The sequence below is a fragment of the Delphinus delphis genome, chromosome 4 (assembly GCF_949987515.2).
Source record: "Delphinus delphis chromosome 4, mDelDel1.2, whole genome shotgun sequence".
Classification (NCBI taxonomy): Eukaryota; Metazoa; Chordata; class Mammalia; order Artiodactyla; family Delphinidae; genus Delphinus; species Delphinus delphis.
This window is the reverse complement of record NC_082686.1, coordinates 133,821,893-133,844,640: the sequence shown is the minus strand read 5'-3', so window position 1 is coordinate 133,844,640 and position 22,748 is coordinate 133,821,893. Positions and strand designations below refer to the sequence as shown.

Below are 22,748 nucleotides of genomic sequence, written 5' to 3'. Positions count from 1 at the left end.
ACTGGCAAAAAGAAGGGTATTTCATCAAATTGTGTTCAAAGTGCCTTCCAAAGCAATAGGTATTTAAAGAAAAAAAAAACTACCCATATTTTGAAATATGTCCAGTGGTTTTATATATTCAATGTAAGTATTAATTAACTATGGAAAATTAACATATATTAAGTAATTTTCAAAAACATACAAAAAAGAATATTCCATCAATGTTTGTATCCTCATAGGCCTTACCTCACCAAAGTTATTCCTAAAACAGAGAAAAGTATCATAAATGCTAAATAAAACATATATCCATTTAAACAGTGAACTACAAGCAACAGATGATTATGACACGATACATATAAAATCCTGAAGATGCTACCAAAAAACTACTAGAGCTCATCAATGAATTTGGTAAAGTTGCAGGATACAAAATTATACCCAGAAATTTGTTGCATTTCTATACACTAGCAACAAAAGATCAGAAAGAGAAATTAAGGAAACAATCCCATTTACCATCACATCAAAAAAAAAATACCTAGCAATAAACCTACCTAAGGAGATAAAAGACCTGTACTCCGAAAACTATAAGATGCTGATGAAAGAAATCAAAGATGACACAAACAGATGGAAAGATACACCATGCTCTTGGATTGGAAAAATCAATATTGTCAAAATGACTATATTACCCAAGGCTGTCTACAGATTCAAGGCAATCCTTATCAAATTACCAATGACATTTTTCACAGAACTAGAACAAAAAATTTTTAAATCTGTATGGAAATACAAAAGGCCCTGAGTAGCCAAAGCAATCCTGAGAAAGAAAAACGGAGCTGGAGGAATCAGGCTCCCTGACTTCAGACTATACTACAAAGCTATGGTCATCAAAACAGTATGGTACTGGCACAAAAACAGACATGTAGATCAATGGAACAGGATAGAAAGCCCAGAAATAAACACACACACCTATGCTCAATTAACCTCTGACAAAGGAGGCAGGAATATACAATGGAGAAAAGAGAGTCTCTTCAATAAGTGGTGCTGGGAAAACTGGACAGCTATATGTAAAACAACGAAATTAGAACGTTCTCTAACACCATGCACAAAAATAAATTCAAAATGGATTAAAGACCTAACTGTAAGACCAGGTACCACAAAACTCCTAAAGGAAAACATAAGCAGGACACTCTTTGACATAAATTGCAGCTATATCTTTTTGGATCTGTCTCCTAGAGCACGGGTCCCCACCCCCCACCCCCCACCCCAGTCGCACAGCAGGGGGGAACCAGGTCGCACAGCAGGAGGTGAGCAGCGGGGAAGTGAGCGAAGCTTCATCCCTATTTACAGCCGCTCTCCTTCGCTCACATTACGGCCTGAGCTCCGCCTCCTGTCAGATCAGCAGCCGCATTAGCACAAACCCTACTGTGAACTGTGCACGCAAGGGATCTAAGCTGCATGCTCCTTATGAGAATCTAATGCCTGATGATCTGAGGTGGAGCTGAGGCAGTGATGCTAGCACTGGCGAGTGGCTGCAAATACAGATTATCATTAGCAGAGAGGTCTGACTGCACAGAGACCATAATAAATCAATTGCTTGCAGACTCATATCAAAACCCTATCAGTGAGTGACAAGTGACAATTAAGCTGCATCTGGTGGCAGGCTTTATAGTGGCAAGTGAGTTGCTGTACTTCAATTGTACAGCTGCATCTAGTGGCAGGCTTTGAGTCAGAATCCAACACTTATTTAGTCCACGCGTGGCCCACCCATTATTTTATTTACCACTTCCATTGTGCCTCCTTCCCGCACTGCGCACTTGTCTCAGTCAGAGTTTTGGTAAGCTCACAAGCTAACCCTAGCCAAAATGCATAAAAAACAAACGTCTCTGGAGAGCTTCTTTGAAAATGGGGAAAGACCCAATGATGAGACAGCAGAAGACTCTAAGACTGCCAACAGAAAGAAAGCTGGATTTAAAAGAAAATACCAAGAGTCCTACATAATTACGGGTTCATTGCAACAGGTTATTCACATTCTCCAAGCCTGCTTTTGTATAATATGTGGCAACTGGCTATCCAACAAAGCCATGAAACCTTCAACTGCTTCACCACATGGAGACCAAGCACCCTGCATTAAAAGACAAGCCTTCGGAGTTTTTCAAAAGAAAAGAACATGGACATGAAGAACAGAAGCAATTATTGAAGGCCACCACTTCATCAAATGTGTCTGCACTGAGAGCATCTTTCTTAGTGCCCAACCACATTGCTAAAGCTAAGAAGCCCTTTACTATTGGTGAAGAGCTGATCCTGCCTGCTGCTAAGGACATTTGTCGGGAACTTTTAGGAGAGGCTGCAGTTCAAAAGGTGTCATGTATTCCTCTTGCAGCTAGCACCATAACTAGATGAACTGATGAAATAGCAGCAGAGGATACTGAGACACAATTGTTAGAGAGGATTAATGAGTCACCGTGGTATGCAATCCACGTTGATGAGTCTACTGATGTTGACAACAAGGCAACAACGCGCTTTTTTGTGCAATATATTTTTCAGAAGGATGTGCATGAGGATAAGTTATGTGCACTTTTGTTGCCAAACAACACCACAGCTGCAGAACTATTCAACTCTTTGGACTTATCAGGACATATCAGGAAAACTGAATTGGTCATTTTTTTAAATTAATTAAATTACTTTTGGTTGCACTGGGTCTTCATTGCTGTGCGCGGGCTTTCTCTAGTTGTGGCAAGTGGGGGTTACTCTTCATTGCGGTGCATGGGCTTCTCCTTGTGGTGGCTTCTCTTGCTGTGGAGAACGGGCTCTAGGTGCACAGGCTTCAGTAGTTGTGGCACACGGGCTCAGTAGTTGTGGCTCGCAGGCTCTAGATCACAGGCTCAGTAGTTGTGGCACATAGGCATGTGGGATATTCCTGGACCAGGGCTTGAACCCGTGTCCCCTGCATTGGCAGGTGGATTCTTAACCACTGCGCCACCAGGGAAGCCCTGAATTGGTCATTTTGTGTCAGTATATGTGCCGACGGAGCACCTGCCACAACTGGACAGCTCTCTGGCTTCACCACTTGGGTCAAAGAGGTCGCTTATGAATGTGAGTCTACGCACTGTGTCATCCGTAGAGAAAGGCTGGTTAGCCGAAAAATGTCACCTGAACTTAACGTTTTGCAGGATGTGATTAACATTATCAACCACATTAAAGTACACGCCCTTAACTCCCATCTGTTTGCGCAGTTCTGTGAGGAGATGGACACAGAGCACACACGTCTTCTCTTATACACAGAAGTGAGATGGCTTTCTAAAGGTAGATCACTGGCCAGAGTTTCTGTGTTACGAGAGCCGCTCCTGAGATTTCTTTTAGAAAAACAGTCACCACTGGCACTACATTTCAGTGACACAGAATGGGTCGCAAAACTTGCTTACTTGTGTGACATATTCAACCTGTTCAGTGAACTCAATCTGTCACTTCACAGGAGAATGACAACTGTGTTCAAGTTGGCAGATAAAATGGCTGTATTCAAAGCCAAACTGGAATTATGGAGGTGACAAGTGAACGTTGGGATTTTTGACATGTTTCAAACATTAGCAGAGATTTTGAAAGAGACTGAGCCAGGGCCTTCTTTCTCCCACTAGTGCATGTTCACCTATCTCAGCTTTCAAAAGAGTCTGAGCATTACTTCCCAATCACAAAAGACTCCCGAACCAGGAAGGTATGGATCCGTGACCCATTTGTGAATAAGCCAGGTGAATCGACTTAGTCCGTGCTAGAAGAGAATCAACTGCTTGAGACAGCAAATGACGGTGGCCTTAAAAGTATGTTTGAGTCAACTTCAAATCTCCATACAGTCTGGATTAAAGTCAAGGTGGAATATCCTGAGATTGCCACAAAAGCACTGAAAAGCCTGCTTCCATTTCCAACATCCTATCCTTGTGAAGCAGGGTTTTCTACAGGGACAGCAACCAAAACGAGATCACGGAGTAGAGTGGACATAAGCAACACATTTCGGGTGTCCCTGTCTCCCATCACCCCCAGATGGGACCATCTAGTTGCATGAAAACAAGCTCAGGGCTCCCACTGATTCTGCATTAGGGTGAGTTGTATAATTATTTCATTATATATTATGATGTAATAATAATAGAAATAAAGTGCACAATAAATGTAATGCTCTTGAATCATCCTGAAACCATCCCCCAACCCCACCCCACCCCACCCCACCCCGGTCTGTGGAACAACTGTCGTCCACGAAACCAGTCCCTGCTGCCAAAAAGGTTGGGGCCGCTGTCCTAGAGTAACGGAAATAAAAACAAACAAATGGGACCTAATTAAACTTAAAAGCTTTTGCACAGCAGAGGAAACCATTAACAAAACGAAAAGACAACCGACAGAATGGGATAAAAAATTTGCAAACAATGCAACCAACAAGGGGCTCATCTCCAAAATATACAAACGGCTCATACAGTGCAATATCAAAAAATCAAACAACCCAATCAAAGAATGGACAGAAGATCTAAATAGACATTTCTCCAAAGACATACAGATGGCCAAAGACACATGAAAAGATGCTCAGCATTGCTAATAATTCGAGAAATGCAAATCAAAACAACAATGATGTATCACCTTACACTAGTCAGAATGGCTATTATCAAAAAGTCTACAAATAATAAACGCTGGAAAGGGTGTGGAGAAAAAGGAACCCTCCTACCCTGTTGGTGGGAATGTAAACTGGTACAGCCTCTATGTAGAACAGTATGGAGGTTCCTTAAATAAAATAAAAAAATAAAGCTACCATATGATCCTACAATCCCACTCCTGGACATATATCCAGAGAAAACCATAATTCAAAAAGATACATGCACCCCAATGTTCACTGCAGCACTATTTACAATAGCCAAGACATGGAAGCAACTTAAATGGCCACTGACAGATGAATGGATAAAGATGTCGTGTGTGTGTGTGTGTGTGTATATATATATATATATATATATATGCAATGGAATATTACTCAGCCATTAAAAAGAATGAAATAATGCCATTTGCAGCAACATGGATGGACCTAGAGATTTTCACACTAAGTGAAGTCAGACAAGGAAAGACAAATAACCACATGATATCACTTATATGTGGAATCCAAAATATGATACAAATGAACTTATCTATGAAACAGAGACACACATAGAAAATGAACTTATGGTTACCAAAGGGGAAAGAAGGGGAGGAATACATGTTTGGGATTAACATATACACACTACTATATATAAAATAGATAACCAACAATGACCTACTGTATAGCACAGGGAACTATACTCAATATTTTGTAATAACCTATTAGGGAGGAAAATCTGAAGAACATATATACTTATGTATGTATAACTGAATCACTGTGCTATACACCTGAAACTAACCAACAATGCAAATCAACTATACTTCAATAAATTTTTTTTAAAAAACAAAGCCACATTCAAAAAATACAAAAAATACAAAAAAAGAAAAAAACTACACATATTTTGAAATTTATGTCCAATGGTTTTATATATTCAATGTATTAACTATATAAAATTAACATATTAAGTAATTTTCAAAACCATACAAGAAAGAATATTCCATCAATATTTGTATCCTCATGGGCCTTATCTCACCAAAAAGTTATTTTATTTTTAAAAGAGAGAAAAGTATCATAAATGCTAAATAAAACAGATATCCATTTAAGCAATGAACTGCAAGCAACAGATTAAGATTTAAAATGAATGATACTAGTTTCTGTTCAATAGCTACATTCAAATTCTTTAACAATTACTGAGGCACCAGGCACTATTTTAGGTTGTGGAGACACAATAAACAACCAGACACAAGGCCTTTGCCATCATGAGGCTTTTATCACAATGTCTACAACAGATAATAATAAACAGATAATTAACAAGACACGGATTACAATGAGTGTGATAAAGGAAATAAGAGTGATGGGGTAGGTGGGGGAATATCAGGAAAGGTCTCTCTCAAGAGGCATCAGAGCTGAGACCCGAATGAGGGGAAAGAGGCAGCCAAGCAGGCGTTAAGTGCAGAGCACTGGAGCGAGGCCCCATCACAGAAACAAGCCTGGTGTGGTAGAGGAAGTACAGCCAGTGTGACTGGAGAGCAGTGAGCCAAGGACAGTGACAGGACATGAGGTCAAGCAGGGAGACACGGGCCAGGGCACAGCAGGCCACAGGAAGGGTGTGGACTTTCTTCTAAAGGTGATGGGCAACAACTGAAGGGTTTAAATAAACCAGGGGAGGGACGTGATCTAATTTACATTAAAGGATCGCTCAGGCTGCGCTGTAAAGAACAGATCGCAGAGGGGCAAGAGTTGAAGCAGGAAGTTCAGTTAGAAGGCACCAGGCTAAGCGTAGATAGGATAAAACTCAGACAGAAGCAGATGAACATGGAACAGATTTTGGAATTAGAGCCCTATCACTTGCTGATAGACTGGATGAGGTGTGAGCAAGCAGAGAGAGAAAGAAAAACCAAGAATGCCTCAAAGAGCATGAATGCAGAGATAAACTCACAGAGCTAGCATGGCACCTGCTGATTTACAATCCTAGGTGCCAGTGAGGAAGCACAAGGGATCCCGGCATTTGGTAAGGGGACCCGAGTGGAATACAAGTTACAACAGAGTGCTCGACTCAGAATCAGCAGAACTGGGCTCAGATCTGACTCCTTTCTGCTTTCTGACCTTACGCCAGTCACCTCTTCCCATTTATAAATGGGAATGACAACACTACCTCACTAGATGAAAGGAATAAACGTCCGGGGAAATACCTAGCAAGCAGGAGTGTCACTAAAAATCAACCCAAATACGTTATCCCTGCCAAACAATGTAGAGAGGCAGTGGGTTGATATTGCCAATGAACAACTCCTTAGCCTGATCTACAACAGCACTCATAAAAAACAGCTGCTATGACAGTAAGTAAGTATGATCTAGTTCTAAATTCAATCTCACGCTAAGAATTTTGGTCACTGTTATTTTCCAAATCAGCAGTGTTACAATTAAAAAAAAATATTTTTAAACCATAAATTTGTGATCTCAAATGACTGTATAGCAACTAGTAAACTTGCTTTTGTCATGCTCTCAGAGTCCAAAGATGTTTCATTATATTATAAAATGTCTATTCCCTTTTAGGAATAAATGTAAAGTTTAGTAGTCATCGTGATGTTTTATTAAAAAATGCTGGGTGGCGTAAAATAATGCCTCACAGGATTGACTACAGTTTTACTTTCGTCAGCACAGGATGAACTCAAACTGGCAGAATGATATGGGAAACCACCTCTGGCCAGACAAGGGATATGGCAACAGACGGCAGGCTGAAAGTGGTATGGAAGGCCAAGGAGACCCCCAAATCTAGGCCTCAAGGGAACCTGCACTGCTCTAGCAGAAAATCTCAGCAGTCTACAGAGTGCCAGGGCTGTTTGTTTAATCCAGCTTTGCTTCAAGCACCATCATATCAGATGGCACTGAAGGTAATTAAGAGCCTAGTTTCAGGGGTCAGAAAGGTCTGAGTGATCACCATAGCTTCATGTCACTTAACCAGCTTTGCCCCTTTCGGTAAGCTCCTAAACCTAAGCCCCTAAAGCTCAGGTTTCCCAATGTTGAGGATGGGATTAATGATACCTATACCTCACTGGGCTGTTTCAATGACATGATGCATGTAAACCATTTGGTACAGGGCCTGGCACACAGTGTCAATTACTATTAATAAGTGGTTCACTCATTTTTCTTTTTCCATTTGAGGTAATACATAATCAAAGAAAAGTTGGAAAATTACAAGGAAATTATAAAGAAAAATTATCCAACGACTCCTGAAACTTTTAGGATTACAAACCTCAGATTTTAAGATTCCCCAGCAAATTGTTTTTGATAGATCCAAACTGTTTTCTAAAAGGTCTACCAATTTATAGTTCCATGAACCAAATATAACTGCACCCATTTCTGTACATTCAAAAATGGCTCACCTTTATTTTGTAGGTACTTATGCTCAGAAGCACTGAAGAACTAAAGAAAGTTCCCAACCTCAAAATGATCGCTGGGACTACAGAATAAACACTGGAGACTCTGTGTCCTCCTCTCTCCAAGAGGCTACCTGGGAAGTATCCGTGTCTGCAAAGATTCAGGGAGCAGCCTCTGAGCTATGTGGGCTCTGAGCTATGTGGGCTTTCTCCTTTGCTCAGAGCAGAACCATCCCAGTTAACCCTCAACAAGTTTAGCAAATGTTTCCTAACTCCTGGGTAGATCTCCAATTAGGCAAAATAGAATGTTGGTGAAACCTCTGAAATAATCTTCTACTAATCCCTTTAACATAACTTCTAAATTTTCTCCCAAAGATTCCTCTGCCTTTAGGTTTTCAAGCTTTAAAAGGGCTAAACCAGGTGGAACTTCAGCGTGCACAAAATTGGTAACTTCATGCAAACGTCGGAGTACGTGTACATAAATAAGCATAAGGATGTGTACGTGTGTATATTATGCATATGTATTATATAAATATAAACGGAATATCGTATATGTGATTGCTGAACCAAGTAAAACTCGTAATTTCCACGCAAAAGTAGAATGTTGGATCTGAAAGGAATCTTGTAAATCATCTCTCATCCAACCCTCTTTCAGTCAGAAGAGGAAATAAGGCCCAAAGAATGTAAATGTCCAGCCCCCAGAGTTAGTTCCCAACGGTCATCTTCTGAGCCCAGATCTGCTTCTAAATAGTGGTTTTCTCACAGCATTCCTTCTCTACCAAGATTTGAATAAATGCCTAGTAATGGAGCAATACTCCCATTTTACCAAGGCAGGCACTAGTACTGCTTTCGAGACAAATCACTTTTTATTTGCATTTCCCATTAAGGTATACAAAGGCCTCATGGTAGTAACTCTGCATGCTGATGCCATTTCTTTTACAAAGAAGAAACTGTGGTTCACGCAAGTTAAGTAATTTGTTCATAGGCTTGGGGACAGACAGGCTCTTCATTTCCTAGGTGTGTGATTTTGGTCAAGATACGTGACTCTCTGTATATCAGTTTAAAGATTAATAATATGGAATAACATCTAAAGTCCCAAGGTTGATGGAAGAATTATATTTAGCGAAACACCTGATTGTAGTTATATAATATTATCAATACATGCTTGGCAAACACAGGACTAGAACTCAATCTGCGTAACAGATCTTGTTTGGTCCTTTCGACAACACAATTTAGGGCATTTGAAGACAATCTAGGGTGAGGAAGAGGCGGGGATGTACCTGAATAGCCGAGTGCAGCCAGAACTACAAGCTACGCGTCGCCCAGAGCTCACGGTCACTCGGTGAAATCACTATTCCAGGGGAGCTTTTCGTCAGTCACCGGGGAGGCAGGGAGGGACGTTCCGGAGTCCGAGCAGTTCCCGCCGCCACCTCTGACTCACAAAGCGCGCCCGCTTTTCCGCAGCGTCGCGGAGGGGCAGGGCCGACGCTACCTAGGCCGGCCGCCGCCCGCTGCGGGGTCTGGTTAAGGCCTCTCTAAGGCCCGCGGACGTGAGGCAGGTAACCAACCCCTCAGTAAGGAACCTCCAGACCACCGCCGCCTCTGGGACTCAGCTCGCAGAGTAGGGACAAGCTCCGCCCCCGGCGCCGGAGAGCTTCCGGTGTTCCCCCACGTGACGCAGCAGCTGCGCGAGCGAACCTCACATATTATTGGTCGCTGCCGTCCGATGGGTGGGGCGGGGCGCGACCTCAAGGAGCAGCCACCGCCGTCCGCTCGTGTCTCCGCCCCCTAGCTCCGCCATCTCCATGGTGACCGCTACCCGGTCACCCGTTTGACCTCAAACCCTGAGTTGCGTCATTGTCTCTGAGCCGGAAGCGGTCATTCCTGCGCAGGTGCACTGCGACAACGTCCAGCTGGGCCGGCGTCCTGGAAGTTGGACCGGTCCCGGCCTGGGTCGGACGGCGGAGGTGACAGATCTCTGCTCGCCCCAGTAACGATGGCGGTGTTTCACGACGAGGTGGAGATTGAGGACTTCCAATATGACGAGGACTTGGAGACGTACTTCTACCCTTGTCCGTGTGGAGATAACTTCTGCATCACCAAGGTAACTCGGGGACCCGCCCGGCGACTCCAAGGAGCAGGCGCGCTTTCGCTCTGCCGAGTCCCTGCCGCCGATCCACGCGGCTCATAGTTATCCACGCCCTTTTTTATCTGTTTCTGAATTCCCTCAAATTTGATACTCCGCGCTGTCGGCGGCACTTGGTTCTGGCCTTTAGTCGGGCCGGAGCGGGGAGGGGAGGGTGTGGATGGCGCCATCCTTCCCAACTTAAGCTTCCACTTCCTGGGGTACTCTTTTGGAGGAAGGTATGTGTTTTTGTCTTCCTGGGGGTTTTGAGGCGACTGAACCTTGACTCACTCTCCTGGGTGTTTATCCCAAGTGACGCTTCCAGGGAAGAGTGGGGCTGGCATTTCTCTTGGAAGATGCTTTTGGTCCTCACATGCCTTGTGGGGAGGCCAGCCTCAAAGGAGCTTGCCCACAGAGATGGGAGGGTTTGGGAGAAGGAGATCGCCAAGAGAAGACTATGCTGACCGTGCGGTGTTCGATTTTGTTATAGGAAGATTTGGAGAATGGGGAAGACGTGGCAACGTGCCCTAGCTGCTCTCTCATTATAAAAGTGATTTATGACAAAGTAAGGAGTCAAATTTTAAAAGGTGGGGGGAGGGTTGCAGGCACCTAGAGTAGTCTGCCTGTGATAGGTAGGTGCAGAATGTTTTCTAATCTTGTGTCAGGTAAATGCTGTGTTTTTTAAAACAAATTTTTAAAACCATTAATAAGCAGCTGTATGGTAAATTAAAATTTTAAAAGCTCAAATTGATTACTCTTTTAGCTTTGGAGAAGGCAGTAAAGAAAACTGTTCTGTATCTAGTGAATATTATGATTACTTATTAAATAGAAGAAAATAATTATAAAGATTATTTAATTGACAGTGTTTATTCCTCCCTTATTTAATAAGCAATTAAAATTGTTTAGAGCTCTTGGACTTATTTTGAGGGAACATTTGTATAGTGTCTCTTACCTGGCTTATACGTCGAACTCTGCATTATCTTGTTTGAGATGTAAGTCATAGTTGCAATTTTACAATTTTCATTTTAGTCTTTAGTTGTCCTGCTGTTTTCACCCAAGGATATTGACAATAGAAAACAAAATAAATGCCCACCTCCACCCCAACTTTTGGTCATTACTTTGAATGGAGTCTTAACATCATAAGAAGCTTAACATTCTTTTCTCTGGGTTTTGTTTTTTGTTTTTGTTGTTTTTGAGATATAATTGTCATATAACAAAGCTTAACATTCTTAAGGATGAATTCTAAAATGAGTATAGGCAAGGTGGGGGAACAAGGCACTTAGCCTCATGACATAAGCAGCCTATAATTTAGACTACACTTAAGAGGTTTACTGATTTATTCTTGCATTTAAGTGTGTTCTGGAACAAAAAGAAAACAGGGTAAAGGTGACCAGGAGTGCTGGTATGAGAAGAGATAGCAATTTTAAATCGGATGATCACGTACTGTAGCTTGTTTAGTAGCATACCTGACCTCTACCCATTAGATGCCAGTAGCACCCCACAGTATGTCAACCCAGAATGTCTCCACACATTGCCAAATATCCCCAGAGACAAAAGCAATGCCTCCTCCCCACTACCCCTTGAGAACCTTGTGTTAGAGCAGGAAGCCACAGGGCCATTTTAAAGAATGTGGAGCATTGTGTTGTTGGTGGACCATAAACTCCAAAGAACACAGTGGGAGGGTTCCAGGTGCTGGGCAGGAGTCAGAGATCGATAGGGACAGAATACAGGCAGATCCTTACGGGGATCAGACTGCAGGAGATGAGGGGTAACCTGGGAGGCAGAGGTTTCCTGGGCTGGCTGGTGTAAGCCAGGCTAAATCATCAGAGATTGAACTTCATTTACAAAATAGCTAATTTGCAGATTATCTATGTTGGGAAACATAAAGAGCTATCCCTTTAGTTGAAAAAAGTGATTACTTTGAAGAGGGTAGGTATTTGAGTGACCAAATACTGAAGTGGAGAAGTAGTAGTACAAATAGTAATTAATACAGAAACTTAAAAGGTGTGACGTCTGTTTTATAAATGTGATTTCTGAGAAATGGGTGCTCTGTAGTGACGAGGGACATGTTTGTTTATAAGGTAAGGTGCATTAAATATGAATTCAGAACTAAAAACGGATACATTTGTAAGATTATGATTCTGATGCTGGCATTGACTCATTGAACAAGAATGAAGTGATAGAGCAAAGGAAAAACTTAGATTAGCAGAGCTGGATTGATTCTGTAACAAAATGAGTATACCATTGATGCATCTGTGACACAGACACTCCGTGATTAATATAATTTCTTGTTCTGTCTTAGGATCAGTTTATGTGTGGAGAGACAGTCCTGACCCCTTCCACCAACAAAGAGCTAGTTAAGTGCTGAAGCAGACTTTAGGATTCCAAAGCCTGAATTTTGGGGAATGAGCCAAATTGGAAAAATCAAATGCAAAGTCACTGGCTTCTTCATGGGGACAGTCATTTTGTAGTTTGGTGTTCCATAGAGTGTGGATTCTTTCCATCGGCTGCCAAGTTCATCTCCAGTTGAAGAAGCAAGTCCACCACATGACATACCCGGATTTTGTGCCAAAACTTTGAATTGGATGGGCTCTTAATTTTCCATCTGAACTTAAAAGAAGATAATTTCAAATCAGTGCTTTCTTTTGCTCAATTTTGTTATTTTTATATCTTACACCTAATTACTTCATTATCTGACAACAGCTTCATCTACCTCAAAGTCATTAGGATTCGTTAATTTAAAAAAAGATTTTATTTTTTAGTTGGTTATTAAGATTATTAAAATCAGCCCTTTCTTTGTAGTTTGACATCAGCTCTGCTGTTCTAAACTGAAGGAAATCAGTTGCCTTTAGTCAGTCGGGACTGTACCTTCAGTTGGCCAGGCCAGTTTTCAAGAGCTGGCCATGAGTCAGATGTCTGTGTTCTGTTAAGCATGTCATTTCCATTATACTTCATACACTGGGTTCTGGTCATGGTGTTAAAGAGAAAATATACTGAGCTCACAATTTTTCCAGAGTTAAAAGGTAGTGAGTTAAGAAGAAAGTCAAAAAGTGAAATGGTCGAAGAATGTGGAATTTCCTTATCAATATTCTGCATGTTCCTTGAAAATCAGGACAAGATAAAAACAAAAACAGCCAAAGAAAGTGAAATTGGTAACAGACGAGAGGAGAAAAATATGCCTACTTTTAGTAAATTAACTGCTTCAGTGGTTTTGTGAGAACAGAGCTAGTAACATTTCTGTATCTGGGTTCTTGTGTGTGTATTTGTTTTTAGATAAGGCTAAGGAAATTTCACTCTAGGTAGGGGTTAATGTCAAGTCTTCATGGCTAGCGGCCCTGCTTTCAGCATTACCACCAAATCGAGTTACTAGTCCTAAAAGGTAAAGCTTCGACAGCAACTCTTGTATTTGCTGAGGAGGAACTTAAAAATGAAAACTTAAAAATGCCTGTTCCAATTAAATATGCCCCTGAGGGCACATCTAATAAGCCTCTATAAGCTGCAACCACATCAGACATTCACTCTTGCTCTGGAGAAAAAGAAACATACAAAGATAGGCTATCGGTCTTCCTTTGCTACAGCCCTGAGAATAGCAAGAAATAGAACCACTTGCACAGAAATTCCGAAATTCCCTTTATATACACACCTCTGCTGTGTGTACATAAAGTTAAAGTCACCTATGTTTGGTGGGTTGCTCTGTAAATGGCTTCTGCAGTTAGAAAAATAGCTTGCCAGCATGTGAGCATTTTATTACTAACTGATAAATGTGCAGCATACTCATTGGGGGTTTAAATTAAAACAGGCCAGTGGCCCTTTTTCCCCTGCCAACAGCATGGCTATGTGAAGCCATTAGGCTGAGACATAAATCACCAAAAACTGTATGCCAGAACTGCTTGGTACATTATGTGAAGCATACGGCATGTTGATGTGTTGAGAAATCTCATCGCTATTTGGGACACTGACACCCCAGAAGTAATCCACAGTTGCTTTGGAATGAGTGACGGCTCAGGTGAACAGAGCAGGGTGTGTGCTGACTGGTGGGGATGAGCTACAGAGAGAAACGAACTGTCCCATACTCAGATCTGATGGTTTCGTAGATACTGGTAACTGATGATGAATTTCAAACAAGAACAGACATCCCTGATGTCACTTACACTGTGAGCATAGAAGAGCAGGAAGAAAAGTTGCCCAAACGTCCCAGGAGAAAAGCCAACGCTACTGGTGATTGGTGATAATCTGTGATAACGGGAATGATTTCATTCCAAAGCAGCTGAGTTGCTAAATCTGTTAACCGCAAAAGAACACATCAGGATTTAATCCTGTGTTAAGCAGAAAGTAAAACCAGGGTCTTACAGATACGACTCAAGTTCAGTGTGGTGTATATGCCTTGTTTAGCTTCACAGACATTTCAGAGACCCTCTGAGGACTGAGTTGTAATCCAGGCTCTGTCTCTTGCTACCTTGGTAATCTTTGGCAAGACCAGTGGATTCCTCATCCGTACGATTCGGAGACTGGATCAGGGTATTTCTAAACTCAGTACTATAATTTTAGGCTTCATAGTTTGCAGGAGCTGGAATGGTAATTGAAACCTTTTTAAACTAAACACGAGCTGAAGGTGAATTACAGAGAAAGACACTCCATTCTTCAGTAACTCCATGTCAAAGGATTCTGCATATACTTTAGTGTACACAGTCAGAAACCTTTTTATTGGAAAGCACCCAACATTTTTGACAACTGTACGTATTAATTTATTACCAGAATAAATTGTATTGGCATGCTAAATAAAGCCAGATTATTTACATCCATTTGTTTTCATGTAGTTTTTCTTCCCCTAAATACGAACATTATGTATTAAAAGGTTATAATGTGATTTTTATATGAGGTAGAAATCTTTAACCTGCTTTAGAACTTTGTAAGGTTTCTGTTATGGACAGTACAGTTTTTAAGTAGGAAAGAAATTGCCACTGTTTCTACTGTTTGGCCACGTGGGTTTCAGCTCTGGATTTTTATTGTTATTTGGGAAAAAAATAGCTTTGAAGTAAGCGGCAGAAAGGCAGATATAGTTGACTGTAAGTAATTCAGTTTATTGCTGGGAAGGAAGGCTGGTATTTAAGACTGATGATTAGTTCTTACAGTGCTTTGAGAGCCCAGCTCTAGTTAGGGCACAGTTTGAATCTCAGTTCCTCCACTGTGATCTTGGACAGGTTTCTTTTTGTATCTCTATGTCCTGGTCTGTGAAATGTAGACCATAATAGTACCTTTTCCCCAGTGTTGCCCTGTGGATTCCTTCATTCAGCAAGGGTCTGTGGAGTGCTTGCCACATGGTGGATACTAAGTGAGGAAGACAGGTAGGTTTCTGCCATCGTGGAGCTTCCTTGCAACTAGAAGAGAGGAAATAAGAGAACAGGCTGTGTTTAGGGCCCAGGAGGAAACAAACCACGTGATGTGATTACAGGTGCCTTTCTAAAGAATAGATGAAAGGCTTCTCAGGTCTGGCACCTTTTCTGAGACGTGAAGGATGAGAATGAAGCAGCTTTGTGAAAATGATTACCTTAGCTAATGACTAAAACATTTAGCACAATGCCTGTCATATGTGCAAAAGCAAAAAGTTATCTAATACCAAAAGGAATTCATTGTTTTGAGCACTGACAATATTATTAGAATAAATACGAAAAGTGCAAAGTATTGGGCACCCTTTGCCCACACGTACTGAATCTCTCTGGGCTTGGGTTTTGACAAGCCCTCCAGGTGGTTCTGATGCAGCTAACTTTGAGAAGCACGGGTTGAGCACTGGCGTTCGAACTTGGCAATGCACTAGAACCACCTGAGGAGATTTTAAAAGCCGTGCTGCCCAAGAGAGGCTGATTTATTTGGTCTAGGTGCAGCTTGGACGTCAGGAATAGTACAGTCTCCCTTGTGATTCTAACGTGCAGACCAAGCTGAGAACCACTAGACTCAGCTGGAAAAGAAAATTCATAATCACAAAGTAAGAAGGATCCAGTTTTTTCAATGGTCACACCTTGTTTGCACGTGAAACAGGAGTGGGCTCAGTCGGCCACTTGCTTTGTGTCCAGACATACAATCAGCCTTAACAAGTGACCGCAGAGCCCTAGCTGGGCTAATGACCCCAGTGGGAGAGCCCCTATCTGGGTAGCCCCGTAGCTGCGCCCCCTGCTTAAACAATCACATTTTCCCAGAACACACTCTGGCTGCTAATTACACACCTTACAGAAGTGACAGCTTCTGCATGTGTAAGTAATTAGGATTGCTTTAACTCCATTCCCTACTTCCTACAAAGCAAATTGCTCATGATTACATACTACATTGGGAAACCATTTTACAAATTATTCCTTCTTAAGAGTTGAAAACAAAGGACGCATGAAAGGGACTTCCCTGGTGGCGCAGTGGTTAAGAATACACCTGCCAATGCAGGGGACATGGGTTCGAGCCCTGATCCAGGAAGATCCCACATGCCACAGATCAACTAAGCCCGTGCACCACAACTACTGAGCCTGCACTCTAGAGCCCGGGAACCACAACTACTGAGCCCACATGCTGCAGCTACTGAAACCCGTGTGCCTAGAGCCTGTTCTCAGCAGCAAGAGAAGCCACCGCAATGAGAAGCCTGCACACCACAACCAAGAGTAGCCCCCGCTCACCACAGCTGGAGAAAGCTCACACGCAGCAACAAAGACCCAACGTGGCCAAAAATAAATAAATAAATAAAATTATTTATATATTTTAAAAAAGGACACATAAAAAAGAAATCACAGTTAAAAATACTAGCTCACAAAATTCTTAAAATGGAGGAGGGATATCCAAGAAAGGCAGCCACCTTGGTCCTGGCAAACGAGGGGTATTTGATGGGGCAAGGGGTTCCATCTGAAGTGACTCCCAAATAGAGGTGAATGTCTAGTAAGGGGTGGGGCATCTCAGTATGTGGCACAGAGCCCAGGCACTGCTTCAGGGGGTCAACACTTGGCACTGAGACAGGCAAGCAGGACCCAGTCACTAGGCAAAGATTTGGGGCTAGACTTCATTTTTAGAGGGGAATTGAGCTCTTTCCTGTACGTTTGGGCAAAGATTAACGCCAAGACTGAGGGTGCAGAAGAGGAGAAACAGACTCTTAATGGGCACCACCTGTGTTCTAGGCTCTTTCCATGAGGGCAGGACAGGGCACCCAGGGACACCCCAGAGGGCATTGGGTCCTAGTCTACTATCCCAAATGGCAGAACCTGGACTATTACTGTAGCCAGCAGGTATCTCTGAACTACCAACTGGTGATGATGAAAGAGTGAACTGGCGAGGATGGGGGCTTTGGACCATTTAATGAGATTAAGTGAAATAATACATGTAAAGCAGTGAGCACACTGTTTGCACATAGTAAGAGCTCAATAAAAAATAGTTTAATCGTGCTTATTTTTTGCTCTATCAGAAATGACCCAAGACTTATGGTCTGAGGAACTTGCCTGAATTTAAAGGTTAAGATGGCACAGAACTCAGCCATGATGTGTCAGGGGTCAACCCAGAAAAGCAAAAGAGCCACGAGCAGTAGAGGACGAGGGATGTGTCTGAGGGTTAGACTTTATGTGGTTGTGCGAGCGAGAAGGAGGCATCAAGGCTGTTATCTCTGCTTCTGGTCTTGAGACTAAAGTAGCTACACGTCAGCCAAACTTGGTGTGAACAAAAGAAAATACAAACTGGAGCTACATCTGTCTCTCCCCACTGCCAGCCTTGACTCAGTGGGTGATGTCTGTAGGAGGCTGGCACCCTTCCCCAGGGAACTGCATAAGTAGTTGGCGCAGAGCAAGGCAGAGATGGCAACAGTGTGTGTGAGCACCCACTGACCTGCTGCCCTGCTCCAACCTTCCGAACATAAAAATATGTCTGCTGCTTTCCTTCTCATTTCCAATTTTTTTTTTGGCCGTGCAGCTTGCGGGATCTTAGTTCCCCGACCAGGGATTGAACCCGAGCCCTGGCAGTGAGAGCACCGAGTCCTAACCACTGGACCACCCTCATCTCCAAACCTTGCACAAAATTTCTCTGGTGGTCGATGCTCACCCCGGACCATACAGAGAAAGGAATTCTGCAAACTGTAGTCCTATAGTCCCAGTTTAGCCGATTGCCACCATACACAATGTTGGGGAAGCCGAGGCAGGGGTGGGACACCATTTTTGTTTTTAAACAGGTAAAGTGATAATAGCATGACGTCGTTTAGATCACACTGTGGTGTTGATTTCATTATCCCCATGTTAACTGAAACATTAGATCAAGTCAGCCTCTCTTGCTGGCCAGACATCAGACAACAGTTCCATGAGATTAATTTTTGCTACACTTGCGTTGTGAGATGAACAAGGTTTTGGCTGTGTTTTCTGCATTCAAATTTAGAGCAATGTCATTCTAGTAATAATAGGTTAATATTTCCAAAGTCTGCTCTATATATCCACATGAAGGGATTTATTAGCTCTAATTCTAGAGAGAAATGGGACATATGTTCATACAATGTCATTCAAAGTGAGATGTAATACCCCTGGGAACCTAGACTACCCGCCCCCCCACCTCCCCTTACTGATGGGTCTGGTTTCCTGGTTGCCGGAATTTGGGGATGATGCGTTTTGAGTGTTTTTATTGCAACAAATTCCCTGATACATTTCAGTGGTGTCCAACAGTTTGTTATCCAGACCGTTTCAAATCAGGTGAGAAGCTCACACATTAAGTCTGACATGATCTGCATGGCCAGGCCTGAAAACTTGAACTTTGGACCTTGAACAGAATCTGCCAGATATAGTTTTTATATTCCTGGCAAAATATGGCCTACTCAGGACTTGTCCATCTAGCTTGGCTAAGCACTCGTCACATGATGCTGAGGTCAAGGGGAAAAACATCCGTGAAGTTAGACATAAAAAAGGACTCTCTGCTTGTAGAAGTGTTAAGGTTATTAGTAGTTACCCACCAAAATGGATAAGCAGTGTCATTCAACCAATAAAGATGCCGCAAGCATTTTCTGTTTATGAGTTAGGCCTAATCTTAACTTTAAGAACAGGATGGAAATGCTTTTCACCAATGAGTGACACAGATGTAGGTATTGGGAGCTAAATGAGTGGAAACTTTGTTCTCTTTGCCGAACACACCCCTTACTCATCAGGAATTGTAAGCAGTTAAGTACCATCTGGACATCATGAGGCAGAATGGGGCCTGACCTCGGCCAGATGGCTCCTGTTTTCCTCGCTTGCACACGTGTTCCTCCCCATCTGTGGACTCAGTGGGGCAGGGCCCTGGGCAAAGTGGCCAAGGACAGTACTGGTCACCTGGGCAGGCCTTGGTCTCTCCACTGTAATACAGGGAGGGGGGAGGAGTTGAAGGAATGATTTCAGACATCTTAGCTCTGTTCTGATGTGACATTGAGTGGGTGAATGACTATTGCCAGTCTCCGATGAACTTGTCCTCTCGAGCCTGCAGGGGCCACCTTGAGGTGACAGCCGTGCTTTGGGCTGGGAAGCGGGGTCAGGAAGAGAGGAGTGGAGGCGGGGTCAGGAAGAGAGGAGTGGAGGCGGGGTCAGGAAGAGAGGAGTGGAGGAGAGCAGCCCTCGCAGGAATGACTGTGAATGACAGCGGCCAGGGCCTGTCGGGAGAGCCAGAGCCCCACTGGACACGAGTGTGGATAGCCCAAGCCCGGCCAGCTTGCAGAAGGACATGTGCGGCCAAAACCTCCCTGTCCCACGTGTCCTTTTTCCCAGGGGGCAGCCTACTTAATGCAAATGCCACCTGCGGGACCTTCAGCCCAGGTCTGGGGCAAACTCGCCCGCTGGTTACTGGCCTCAGCATCTCAAGACACACTTAGCCAGGCCTTTGAGTTCCAGGGCTGCCCTGTTTAACGTGGTAGCTAAAGTTCATATTTCAATTAAGAGGAAATAAAATTAAGAAGTCAATTCCTCAGCCATACTACCATATTTCAAGTACTCATGTACACTTGCTGCTGTGGCCTGTGGCTACCATATTGGACTGTCCAAGTAAAGAACATTTCCATCATCACAGGAAGTTCTACTGGAGAGCTCTGTTCCAGAATTCGCCAGAGTGCTCGTATACTGAAGAAACATAAAACACCTCTCTGGACTTCCTCTTCTTCTATTACGTTTCTTTCTTTGCTTGCATTGGAATATCTTGGCCATAGATTCTTTTTTTTTTAAATTTATTTATTTATTTATTTATTTATCTTTGGCTGCATTTGGGTCTTCGTTGCTGCACGTGGGCTTTCTCTAGTTGCGGCGAGCGGGGGCTACTCTTTGTTGCGGTGCGCGGGCTTCTCATTGCAGTGGCTTCTCTTGTTGCGGAGCACAGGCTCTAGGTGTGCGGGCTTCAGTAGTTGTGGCTCACGGGCTCTAGAGCACAGGCTCAGTAGTTGTGGCGCACGGGCTTAGTTGCTCCGCGGCATGTGGGATCTTCCCGGACCAGGGCTCGAACCCGTGTCCCCCGCATTGACAGGCGGATTCTTAACCACTGCACCACCAGGGAAGTCCCCATAGATTCTTAGAGACATTTGATATCGAAGACCTGTGTTCAAGCCTCAGCTTCCCCACATCAAGTTTACGAGAGTTACTTAGTCTGTTTCTGTGTCAATAAAACGAGGATAATTAACCACCTCCCTGGGTTGGGAAAATCAGATGGGATAGTAAACAGGAAGTTGCTGATAAGCCCTATGCACTGTACATATTCTCACCAAGCGATGCACAAAGAGAAAAGGGAGGGGTGATAGCCATTAAAATTCTGTCAAAAAAAGAGGTGGTTTTTGGAATAATATTGGTGGTTTTTCAGAAGGGACTGTAAAGGTAAAATAATGATACTTCCTCTGAGAAGAGAGGCCACTCCTTCCCACTCCCCTCTCCTTAGTGGGTCTTCTTGAAAACATTAATAGGCCTGATAAGAAGCCCAACCTTTTGATTTTATAATGCAAGGTCAAGGGCCTTCGGACCCTTAAAACCATAGACACACATTGTGCAAATGAACTCAGAGCCTCTGGAGGTGGACAGGAGACAATCACATGGTCCACCCATCTGTCTATCAAAGGAATGAGAGACGTTTTCATTGTTCCTTCTTCTACTTTACTGCATAAACTCATGGGAAATTCTGTCCAGACTCTGAAGTCACTTTCGTGTTACCTTAATGCACGTGAGTCTGGTAGTTCTTACCAATAATGAGTCATGTTCGCTCCGTTCTGTATTAGTACGGAGGGGTCTTTGTGTTGGCAGGATTGTTTTATTTCTCCAACAGGACCAAAGGAGACTTGAGTTTCCCATGCGGAGTGGAGGTGGCGAGGAGAAAGCCCCCCTCTGGAGGTGATGGGCTCAGATTGGAGGGAAAGGCTGGGTTTCTGGCTGATTTCCCCTCCTGGGACGCCAGCATTTGAGACCCAACCAGAAGAGAGAAGGTGCTCTGGTTGTCAGGAGCCCAGTAGGGATGTAGCCCAGGAAAGGAGAGGAGTAGCCTGCTAAGTGTGTGGCAGACTCACTGATAACCCCAATCCTGTGATTTCTCCTATAAAAGTCCATGAAGTGAAATTTCTATTTTAAGTACTATGGGGCTTTGTCTTGCATGAGATTTCAAATCACTCTAACTTCAATGACAACTAAGAAAAAGTCCTTTCAGTTTTCTAGAAGAAGCTGGGAAAGAGCCCCAAGTCCTACTGTGAATTAGTTGGGGAAGCAGGTGGCAGATTCTGGGAGCCTGTGTGCCTTTTGCAAAAGGGGAGTTGGCGATCAAGTGGGCTGCGAAGGACGGAGCAGGGGGGCGAGGGGCCCGGGGGCTGTAAGAACAAAGGAGCCCAGGGGCAGACAAGGGAGGGACCAGCCCTGCCCACAAACCTGGGGTTCACATTTGGGGCCGAAAAGCAAGTCAGCCGACAATTTCAAGGAAGAATTTGGTCAAAACAAATATCTACAATGCATATATTCCAATCAATATTCCTTCAAGGATTAGTAATTTTGCTACATCACGGGACATTCGACAACTGCTTTGCACATGTATACACTTTTGGACAACTTTCAGAATTTTCCATTATTTTCTGTTTATTTCTTATTCATATTTTGCCAATATTCTTGGTTCCACATTGTTTATAATTACAGGGGAGAGGCTCCGGGGCCGGGTACTGAGGGCAGGAAGGACAGAAATGTTGAAAAATAGGGGCTCCACTGGTACAAATTAAATGTTCAACAATAGTTTTATTGTTTATTTTATTGTTTTGTCTCATTCTATAAGTAATGCAGCCCCATTATAGGAAAAACAAAAGAAAATAAAGAACAAGAGCTCCTATAATTCCAACTTCCCTTGCCTCATTCCATTTCTGTTCCTCCCAGGGGGATTCTTTTTTTTCTCCTAGGAGTTGAAGGCACAACAGCCCTCAGACTGGCAGCCCCTCATTTCCCCTACCACAGACCAAGTTCAGGAGGCCTCCTGCCCTCAGTACCTGGCCCCAGAGCCTCTCCCCGGACACCTGCAGCTTGTCTGCACTTTGCTACACTCACTTTGTATTATACTTCAAAATTCTTAAATGTAATTTTTTTTTAGTTTATTTATTTATTTTTGGCTGAGTTGGGTCTTTGTTGCTGCACACGGGCTTTCTCTAGTTGCGGCGAGTGGGGGCTACTCTTCGTTGCAGTGCGGTGGCTTCTCTTGTTGC

General features: G+C 43.2%; 2 protein-coding genes across 6 annotated transcripts in view; one reads left to right on the top strand and one right to left on the bottom strand.

Annotated features, from left to right (window-relative positions):
- Positions 1–9,579, bottom strand: part of OXNAD1 (oxidoreductase NAD binding domain containing 1) — a 55,876-nt gene extending 46,297 nt beyond the window's left edge. For 3 of the 4 annotated variants that reach the window (XM_060011517.1, XM_060011518.1, XM_060011519.1), the window contains exon 1: positions 9,234–9,579. The gene's annotated coding sequence lies outside the window, so the exon portion shown is untranslated. The remainder of the gene's footprint in view (positions 1–9,233) is intronic. The other variant, XM_060011521.1, reaches the window with a different exon arrangement.
- A 235-nt stretch (positions 9,580–9,814) lies between these two features.
- DPH3 (diphthamide biosynthesis 3) lies at positions 9,815–14,874 on the top strand. Of its 2 annotated transcripts, XM_060011514.2 has the most exons (3): positions 9,845–10,057; positions 10,569–10,643; positions 12,381–14,874. In XM_060011514.2, the coding sequence occupies exons 1-3, from the start codon at positions 9,950–9,952 to the stop codon at positions 12,444–12,446; spliced, it is 249 nt and encodes an 82-aa protein (XP_059867497.1). In that variant the 5' UTR covers positions 9,845–9,949; the 3' UTR covers positions 12,447–14,874. The 2 variants fall into 2 exon arrangements, with proteins under 2 accessions (XP_059867498.1, XP_059867497.1); XM_060011515.1 differs by lacking the exon at positions 10,569–10,643 and having other exon boundaries at positions 9,815–10,057.
- The last annotated feature ends 7,874 nt before the right edge of the window (positions 14,875–22,748 follow it).